At 32.1% G+C, this 10,291-nt stretch overlaps 2 protein-coding genes across 2 annotated transcripts; both read left to right on the top strand.

Moving 5' to 3' along the window:
• Positions 1-2,292: 2,292 nt before the first annotated feature.
• Positions 2,293-4,845, top strand: LOC145068751 (bark storage protein A-like). The gene is made up of 5 exons (XM_079015755.1): positions 2,293-2,559; positions 2,640-2,707; positions 2,780-2,935; positions 3,233-3,469; positions 4,386-4,845. Exons 1-5 carry the CDS (start codon positions 2,349-2,351, stop codon positions 4,755-4,757), a joined length of 1,044 nt encoding a protein of 347 aa, XP_078871881.1. The 5' UTR covers positions 2,293-2,348; the 3' UTR covers positions 4,758-4,845.
• Positions 4,846-6,122: 1,277 nt separating this feature from the next.
• On the top strand, positions 6,123-8,320 carry LOC145089288 (protein NRT1/ PTR FAMILY 1.2-like). Its single transcript, XM_079027744.1, has 3 exons — positions 6,123-6,388; positions 6,539-6,756; positions 6,844-8,320. The coding sequence occupies exons 1-3, from the start codon at positions 6,268-6,270 to the stop codon at positions 8,164-8,166; spliced, it is 1,662 nt and encodes a 553-aa protein (XP_078883870.1). The 5' UTR covers positions 6,123-6,267; the 3' UTR covers positions 8,167-8,320.
• The last annotated feature ends 1,971 nt before the right edge of the window (positions 8,321-10,291 follow it).

The following is a 10,291-nucleotide window of genomic DNA, read 5'->3' as shown; positions in this document are numbered from 1 at the left end:
AGATTTTCAAAATTGAAATTCACATAATAGAATTTTAATATCAGATTTTCACACATCAGGATTTCAATACCAGAATTTTAATATCAGAATTTCAATACCAAAATTTTAATATCAGAATTTCAATGTCAAAATTTTTAGATACATTGGATTTTGAAAATAAATTTCAGCATCTTAATTCACTTAAAAATTTTAGATACATTAGATTTCCACATTGCAAATTTTCAATACCACAATCTGAATATCAAAATTTCAAAATTAGATTATATAAAATTATAAAATTTAGAATCTTATAACAAATTTTCAAAATCAGAATGCACATATCAGACTTTCAATTAGAAATTAGCCTACATATTATTAATCAGAAATAAGAAAAACAATTACATCATAAATTTAAGAAAATCTTATAGCATAAAACCTTATAAAAGTTTCAAGAAGTTTTAGAAATTAAATTACCTCGAAAAATCAATGAACTTATAACTGCCCTGGATCAAGAAGATTACAACTTTGATCGACAACTTCATTTCAGCAGTGAGTTATTTAAGAAAACTAAATTTTCATAAAATCAACGGAACTTATAGCAACCCTTAAGCTCTATTTAAAATACATGAAAAAACTTACCTGGATCGATTAGGAGGACCAAATCAGTTAGTTACTCTTCGAAACATCACTTTAATATGAATGATTAGAAGAGTGAATGATTGTATGAATCTTCAGAAGAATAATAGGACTGTAGAAGAAATGATTCATGAAAAAACAAAATTAGGAGGAGTGACTAAGCGAGAGTGAGAGAGGAGACCTGTTGGTTTGAATTAGAGTAGTTCAAGATTTTTATTTTGAATAGTCTGTCACCTCACCTTCTACAAAACCAGACGCCTCGTCTTCATCGTCTTCAATTATTATGCGTGGGAGCGTGGCTGTTGATTGGATCGAGAAGTGGGAAACATGCGAAATCAGTTCCAATTCGCACCAAATTAGGTCTTGATATTAAGAAAGGCTTGCGGCTGCCCCTTTTTGAAATGGATTGGACTTGAATATGACCCAAATAATAGAAATACCTATAACAAACTTCGAAATATTGATGCCTCTTCACGATTTGCTGCCCTGGGCCATGGCCCAGCTCGCACTGGGCTTGGGCCGGCCCTGCACAACTAGTTAGAAATATATCAAATTAAATTAACTTGAATGATGGAATAATGACAAGTGTTAATTTGAAAACGATTATGATTTAATGCTATCCATATATAATGCAGGTTAATTATGAATTAATGTTATGAATCATTTAATGATGTAAGTTATTACTAAGCAACACTAATACGTTGTAGAGTTACTTGTCAATTTATTTAATTTAAATAATCTTTTTAACTGAACCTAACTTTAGGTTAACCTAAACAAACTTTTAGATTAAATTGAAAAGCATTAAAAAGCAGCATAAAGTTCTTTACAAGATCTTCTCGTAAGCTTGAAAGTTTGGTAACATATGCTATCAAGTTTAAAATGGGGTTAAGTCCAAACATAGAACCAACTTTTTGTTTGTTACTAGTTTCGATTCATAAAACGATTACAGATTTTACGATTAATCTAATAACTATAAGAGAACTAACATAATTAAAATGGCCAACATGAACCAAGTGAAAATTCAGGATTATAAATGAAATAAAACGTAAATAACTAGATAACAAACAAATCAAAACATGATAAACATCAATCCAAAGGAATTAACCACAATAGATGAAGTTCAATCTAGAAACCGAAAAAATAGGGTGGTTAGGCGTTTATTACTAAAAACGAACTATCAAAAGTAGAATTAAATTAATGTAATGTGTTATTTAAACTCACAAAGTACCAAAAAAATGTTCCCTTAATGAGATCTTCAAGATCTAGATTCTCTAAAACCGAGGTTTATTTTTAAAGTTTTTTTATTTGTTGAATTTGTATTGTTTTTTGAAAAGATAAATTATAAATAATTTATTATAGATTGATTTTTACTAAAAATGTTTACAGGATATCTAAGAGTTGTCAATTTAGACACCCTTCTATATTGGTTTTCAAAATCGGTTTTAAAACACTACGTGCCAACGAATCTATGCAAAATACGAATCGGCTGGAACACGTGAATCATCTCGTTATTATTATTTATTTGATTTATTGTAATTATCTGCACCAATCACTACTGAATATAAAAATGATATTTCTATAATTTTAAAATGATATTTTTATAATTTTGCAGCAATGCCCATGTGTTGAAATTCAACGTTGGCTTCTGAAGCTCATTCATAAATTCCCATATTTGGATCTAAATTCAAACCCCAATCCCCCTTCTTGCCTCACAACTTAGATTTTTTGGGAAAATGTTTACAAAAATATTTATTTTTGTTTTGATTTTTATTTTATCTCAAGAACAATCCCATGGTGCATTACATGGAAGTACAAAAAAGATGGTTGATCAAGCCAACAAAAATGGCCCTTATTTAGGCTTGGTGATCCCTAACATGTTTGAAATGAATCCTCTACTCGATAACCCACATTACAAATCCTCCAAGCTCGTTATAGATTATGCAGGTATACTCGTGTTACAAAATCATTTGTTGTTCGATAAACTTAAAACATTTTTCAATGAGCTTATTTTGATTGGTTTGAAGGAAGGAGGTTTCGGTTTGGAAAGATTTACAAGAAACCAGTGATTCTAGTCATGAGTGGAATGGGATTGGTACGTTTTTTCATGTTTTTTTTGTGTATTTTTTTATTTGATTTTTCAATCTACCGATCATTGTTGTTTAAGGTAAATGCTGCAATCGCGACACAACTCTTGTTGACCTTGTTTGAAATAGAGGGTGTGGTACATTATGGAATAGCAGGGAATGCAAACCCAAATTTGCATATCGGAGATGTGACAATTGCCGAGAATTGGTCACATTCTGCTCTTTGGAATTGGCAGGTACATCTATTATTTAGTGTCACTTCGAGCATGACATGCATTGATGACTAGTACAATATATGTCATCAATGCATGCATACCAGTATTTTTTTGTCTACGGTTTTACGGACCCTTTTGGGCCATGCTAGAAAACGACTTCTTAATTAGAGTCACTTTTAACCGTATAGCGATGCATTCTGGATTTATTGACCCTTTTGGCTATGGTACAAGTATATTAAGGGGAATGAGATTGGTTAAGAAATGAAGTATGAGATATATTCCAATGTTACAAGTCTTTAATGCATGAAATGTTGGCAGAGATATGGAGATGGGCCTGAAAATGCATTGCCATTTGAAGGGGAAGATGGATTTACAAGGGAAATTGGGTACTTAAAGTTTGGAAGTTATTCAACAAATGGTGAAGATAACTTGTTAAACAATGTGTGGTATCAAGCAGAAGAAGTTTATCCGGTTGATGGTACTCCTGAGAAAACTCAACAAGCATTTTGGATCCCTGTTGACTCCGATTACCTTTCTCTATCCAAAATCCTTGAGGTTCTTTTTCTTTTCTCTTTTAATGATTATTCTGACTAATTGCGATATAAAAAGATTATTTACTTGTTATAATATTAAATTATGTTGAAACAAACAATTTGAATTAACATATTTGTAGTTTTATTAAAATATAATAAGTAAATGTAAATGTGTTGCGGCATCTTAGGTTTACACATAAAGATAATATTACGACCATTAAAATATAAGCATGTGTTAGAAATGATCAAATAAATTAATATTTGCATCTTATTCATCCATGATCCACCCAATCCACCTACTTGTTCTATTGTATTACAATAGTTCATTTATTTACTATAGAAATAGAATTAATTATCTATTAAGATAATGTGATCTTTAATAATAATATATATAATTACACGTAGAAAACCCTATCATACAATAATAGAGTTTGAAACTTATTTATAACTTATTATTATCTTTTTGATATTTAAAATTATTGGTGAACATGACTTATTTTGTTAATATTTATTAATAATTTAATATTTTTCAACAATTTATTTTATCTATTGTGGTATTACTTTTTAGTCCCTATTCGTATTAATATTTTCATTTCATCTTTTTAATCGTATTTTATATTTAATTATCTTATTTTTTGACTACTTGATTTAATTCACTTTTGTAACTACATAGTTAATAACAATAACCTCAATATGATATATGATGTGTATTTTAAATACAATAAATTAAATGAAGAAACTTTACAATAAGAAGTTCAAATCGATGATATTAAGTATTTATTTATTAAAATTGAAATGAAAACTCTATTCATTAAAGAGGATGTTGAAAGATATTCTGTATGAAAAAATAATCTTAGATGAAAACAATTTCCTAGTCATGGTTTCAAAAGAATATAAACATTTAATCGTCTCACAATTCAAAACATATTTTTATATAGAAATTGAAGTTGGAGGATTGCATCAACACCACGACATGTTTGTCCACGCCACCCAAGGTAACCACCGTGCAAAGGGGAACAAGTGCTAACATTTATCTGGACAACGCCGCCTACCGGAACTTTTTATACACCAAATTCAACATTAGTCCGGTGGAAATGGAAAGTGCTGGGGTGGCGCTCATTTGCTATCAACAAAGGGTGCCTTTTATAACTTTCCGAGCTCTTTCTGACCTTGCCGGCGGTGGCTCAGCCACTTCAAACGAGGCTGACACTTTTTCAGGGCTCAGTGCCAATAATTCTGTCATAGTTACGGTAGAATTTATTAAATTGTTGACAGGTCGTTACAATAGAAAATTATTGAAGACTTTTTGATAAAAAAAGAACTCATTGATGACTTTGTGTTTTAATTTTTTTCAAAAGAATAATAATGAAAATATATTATTTGGATTTTGTTTTGTAATTTGTTTGATTTGTTTTTATTGTAAGATATCTTACACGATCACTATTTGAATGTTTCTAAGGTATACAATAAACTAAACCATCTTGTAGTTGATGACACTCGGTATTTGATATTCCTTTCACTCCGTTTCAGTTTTTCAAATATTTGCATAAAAAATTTCTTGTTAAACCTTTTAAAATTATTTTTCTAGTCTTATTATATATTTTACTAACTTGATTTATTACAAATATAAAAATAATATATTACTTTCCAGAAATTAAGAAAATACAAAGTCTAATGAGACTTTGTAAATAATACCAATATTGAATTTATTAATATTGATCTTATTTTTTACTTCTTATAAAATATAGTGACTTTAAATGATTATTACTTCAGTTAAAATAAAACAATAACATTTTTCTTTGTATTAGGAAATATGAATTACAATAAAAAATGAGCAAAATATTGCGTTTCCATGTCAAATATTATGTTTAATTTTATGAGAAAATATAAAAACCGATGGTCAAAGACTCAAAATATAGAAAGATTTCTCCAAAGCCTTCAAGTGAATTGTTGGGTTGGGTGATGAGCCTCAAATGGGCCGTTAATGTTGGGTTGTTGTTGGCAATTGGGTGCACAGAACATGGCCCGCCAAGTAAGACTTTTTGATATTCACGTCTTCTAATTTGGTCTTTCTATTTTTTATAATAAAATAAAAAAATATAGCCTTCTTATCTATTAATTTTACGTTTACAAAGAAAAAAAAACACAATAAAAACAAACTGAAACTAATCTAATAAACATTGTATTACAAAAGGAACCATCTTGTCATAATTGAATCCAAAATCGGTCCAAAGACATGATAGGCATAATACATTACGATTTACATCAACAATATTATGTAACACTTCAATGCTTGGTCTTTAAAATTTAAAAATATCATGCATGAGATTTGTATAGAAAAACAATATTCACATTTTAAATTAGTAGAGAAAATCATTACCTAACCTGGGAGGAAGATTCGGATACGGTTATTTTCCAAATTCTCCAGAACAAGATTACAGAGAAAATCATTGTCTAAAAAACGGATAAACATGGTGTAAAGACCATTTATGTGCTTTACTATAAGAAAATGTAAATGAGACCCATTTTTTAAGTCAAATGTTTTTAAAATGTAAGGACCATTTGTGTGGTTTTTTGCTTTTTGTCATGCATACTTTTAAATTTCCCACTAATTTATCGATTTGTTGAGATCAAGTAACAGACAAAAACGTATCCTTTGTTGCCGGCTAAATTTCGCGTTCTACAAATCCTGAAATAGTGATCGTCCCTGTCACTTTGTAACTGTCTCCAAGACGACAAACCAAATTCGACTACCTATTCAAACTTCATCAGACCATCTTTGAATTGGAGTTGATCAGCAGGGGAAACCGTCGATCGTCCATGGAAGGAGTCTCCAATCAAGAAAAATCGACCATCGATACCGAATTACAAACCAAATTACTCCTTCACAGTGATGATCATGATCATAAGGGTGGTATGAGAACCATGCCATTCATCATAGGTACTTCAAAATTCTTAATTCTTCCATCGTTATCTGTACTCTGTACTCGAATTCACAGGAAACCTAATCGGCAAACCAGCTTTTGTGAGTTTCGAGTATGAATGAATTTCAATCGTATCAATTAGGGTTTTGATTTTGAACTTGGAGCAGCGAATGAAGCGTTCGAGAGACTGGCGAGCTATGGATTGATGCCAAACATGATATTCTATCTGATGGAAGTTTATCACATGGAAGCTGTAACCGGAACAAGCATACTCTCCATCTGGTCAGCACTTTCAAATGGTCTCTCCATTTTTGGAGCTTTCATCGCTGATTCTTACTTGGGTCGGTTTCGGGTCATTGCTCTCGGGTCTCTCTCCACCCTTCTTGTAAGTCTCCATTCTTCTATCTAATGACCCGAAATTAACCCACGGATTCTGAAATCGAAACTATTGATGATCTTCTCCTTTCTTCAGGGGATGGTTTTTCTATGCCTGACTTCCATATTCCCACAGTTAAGACCTTCATCTTGCAATGAACTCGACACCAGTTGCAACCCTGCAACACCAACCCAACTCGCTTTACTCTTTTCATGTTTTGGTTTACTCTCGATTGGATCTGGTTGCATCAGACCATGTTCCATGGCCTTTGGTGCAGACCAACTCAACAATCATCCAACCCAAAACAACCAAAGGCTCATTGACAGCTACTTTAATTGGTACTACGCTTCTGCGTCAATGTCAACAGTTGTTTCTTTTACAGTATTGGTGTATATTCAAGATCAGTATGGGTGGCAGGTTGGATTTTCAGTTCCTGTGTTGTTCATGGTTTGTTCTGCTCTCATGTTCTTACTTGGATCTTCTCTTTATGTGAAAGTTAAAGTTGGTGAGAGCCCGTTTTCTGGGTTCATTCAAGTTCTAGTTGTTGCCATCAAGAACCGGAAATTCAATCTCAGTCACGATGACTGCTATAATCATAGCCATGGAATGGATCGAGTTGAGCTAACAGAGAACTTAAGGTTTCTCAACAAAGCGTGCGTTATTAAAGATTCAAACACGGATCCATGGAGTCTCTCTACAGTTGAAAAGGTCGAATCTCTCAAATCCCTAATTCGTATAGCACCCATTTGGTCTTCGGGAATTCTACTATTCACCACAAGTTCACAAAGCTACCCAACACTCCAAGCAAAAGCAATGAATCGACACATCACCTCAGGATTTGAAATCCCAGCCGCATCATTTGTCTTATTCATGGTCTTAACAGTCACAATATGGCTCGCGTTCTATGACCGTATCTTAGTCCCGATTCTAACCAAATACACACACCAACCACGTGGGCTCCACCCAAAAATCCGAATGGGAATCGGGCTACTAATCTCTGTCATTGCCATGGTGGTGTCTGCAATTGTGGAAACGATAAGGCGCCACGTGGCAAGGTCGGGTAATGACATGTCAGCAATGTGGTTGGTGCCACAATATGCTTTGCTAGGATTGGCTGAGGCTTTCAATGCAATAGGTCAAATGGAGTTTTATTACACTGAGCTTCCGAGAAGTATGTCGAGTGTTGCCATGGCGATGTTCATGGTAAGCAATGCGTTCTCGGGGCTTGTTGGAGGCGTTTTGGTCAACGTTGTTGACTTGGTGACTAGTGAAGGTGGTAGTGTGAGTTGGTTATCGAGTGATATTAATGAAGGACACGTGGATTATTACTATTGGTTACTTGGTTTGTTGAATTTGCTCAACTTTTTCTACTTCTTGATATGTTGTCGTTTTCATAAGAGGTTTACATTGTCCACATAAGCTTGGAGAAGAAGGGTAAGATTTTGGGCATTGAAGGTTAACATTAGGTTTTAGCATTCAATATTGCTATGCGATGTGGTTATATGCGTATTATGCTCTAGTGTGTTGAATTATATTCTTAATGTTATATGAATAATCCGAAAGAAATTAAGCATTTGATTAGGTATTTTCATGTACATGATGGTTTTCTATGGGATTCATATTAGATAATGTAAATTTATATTAGCTATATCGTTATGATATGTCATGTTCTGAAGTCGATATTGTGTTGTTTAAAGTGACTCAAAGTTAACTAGGAACAGATAAGTAACTAGAAACATAGATGAAACTGTCAAAATTCCCAAAGAACAACATACTCTACATTTATGGTCGGCTGATTTCCAATTGACGCCTAGAAAATTATGAAACAAATGAATGAAGAAATGAAACTTCTCAACTTCTATTGAATTAAGAACAGAGTACATATACAGGAGGAAAGAGAACGTCTAACTACCATAACTAGCATAACACATAATTACATCTTAACCCTTTTATTATGACTATTTACAATTCTAACCCTCTAATAAAAATGAACGATGTAGAAGATCCAGGAGTTGACTATCATCTCTAAATAAACCATATCCTAATTTCAAAATATGATTATATTTTCTGATTTCTCCAATTCTCATAATTCTGAATTTCTTATTTGCGATTTGGCGATTGGTGTGAGTTGAAGTTGAACTAAGATTGTCAATATCCGATTTCTGATTCTCAATTCTAATTTCCTCTATTCTATCTTTTTTTTACCAGTCTTCTTATTTGGTATTTTGGTGATTTCAAATTTATCTGTGTTGGTGTTCATAGTTTGAGACTTGGAGTTTGAAGCCTTCAGTTAAGGAGGCATTTCAGTATTTTCTGTTCGAAATATGCATCTTTGCTTTCATATATATTTGTTTTGATTACAGTAGTTTCGGTGGTTTGCTTCAGGAAGTTTGTTTTTATTTTTATTTAGTGTGATTTTCTTAGGAGTATGAGTTGAATATGTGATGCTTTTTTGAGTTCAAAATCAGGAGTTTACAATTTCGGTTTCTCATCTTTGGGTTTGAAATCAGGAGTTGTTTGAGGTCTAATAATTGTGGTTTGCTTTAGCTATAATTTTTTAGGTTTTATGTATAAATTTCTAGAGTTCCTTTCTGAATTTTTGTGCTATGTTTATGTGATTCATGAGGTATACCGTATAACTTTTTATTGAGTTATGAACTTCTGATTATTTTGAATATGTGGAGGCACAGACAAAGAGTGGAACAAAGGTGTGGACCATGTTTTCCGATTTTCTGTTAGACTACAACTTTCAGATATAAGAATAAGAGAAGCTTCACTTGAAGTTGCAGAAAATAACAATGATGCTAAAATCCAAAGTGAAGCTAAATCGTTAACAAATAATGAGCATGATGAATTTGAGTTTTTGGAATCAAATATTATACAAGGCTACCTTGGTTATAAATTTTTTACAATAAAAAGATATGCCTCCTTATGCTATTAAAGAAGTGAACATGTTGATGGAATACTTCAAGGAGTTTAGAGAAATCTCTAAGAACTTTCAATTAAAATGAATATTGATTGTATTTCCTCAAATGTATCCTGTTCATAGAAAAAAATAATTTGATGATAATTCAAGCCATCAACATTTCGTTTTTTCAACCCAGGAGAATTTTAAAGTTAATTATCTTTTATATATTGTTGATCAAATGAATGTTTCTCTTAAAACAAGATATGAACAATAGAAAGAGAATGAAAATATATTTGTTTTTTTGTTTCCTGAAAATCGAAGGAAATTGATGAAAAAAGTCATATTTAGTCGTTTTGAAGCCCCATTTATGAAGTACAGTCAATAAATACGGAGTAATAAACTAGTAAATATACAATTAATATCGCTTTCTGATTAGATATACCTGCTCCTCATTCTTTATAATAATAATAATAATAATAATAATAATAATAATAAAATGGGATGTGAGGACGTAGGTGTCTATCGACTTACAAAAATTAAAATAAGAAGAAACTAAGAGAGGGCCCACCGGCCACATGGAGGTGATAAATAGAAGGAAGTATGTCGATCGATAGGGATGTGTTTGTCAGTCGTAAG

This window comes from Lactuca serriola, chromosome 1 (genome assembly GCF_051521515.1).
Source record: "Lactuca serriola cultivar US96UC23 chromosome 1, Lser_US96UC23_V15, whole genome shotgun sequence".
Classification (NCBI taxonomy): Eukaryota; Viridiplantae; Streptophyta; class Magnoliopsida; order Asterales; family Asteraceae; genus Lactuca; species Lactuca serriola.
This window is presented reverse-complemented; position numbering and strand designations above follow the sequence as displayed.

Excerpts from the sequence above, each read along its gene's own strand:
- LOC145068751 (XM_079015755.1), top strand. The coding sequence starts at position 2,349 with ATGTTTACAAAAATATTTATTTTTGTTTTGATTTTTATTTTATCTCAA. Across the intron at positions 2,560-2,639 it reads GCTCGTTATAGATTATGCAG|GAAGGAGGTTTCGGTTTGGA; the intron begins GTATACTCGTGT and ends ATTGGTTTGAAG. Across the intron at positions 2,936-3,232 it reads CTGCTCTTTGGAATTGGCAG|AGATATGGAGATGGGCCTGA; the intron begins GTACATCTATTA and ends AAATGTTGGCAG.
- LOC145089288 (XM_079027744.1), top strand. The coding sequence starts at position 6,268 with ATGGAAGGAGTCTCCAATCAAGAAAAATCGACCATCGATACCGAATTA. Across the intron at positions 6,389-6,538 it reads AACCATGCCATTCATCATAG|CGAATGAAGCGTTCGAGAGA; the intron begins GTACTTCAAAAT and ends AACTTGGAGCAG. Across the intron at positions 6,757-6,843 it reads GGTCTCTCTCCACCCTTCTT|GGGATGGTTTTTCTATGCCT; the intron begins GTAAGTCTCCAT and ends TCCTTTCTTCAG.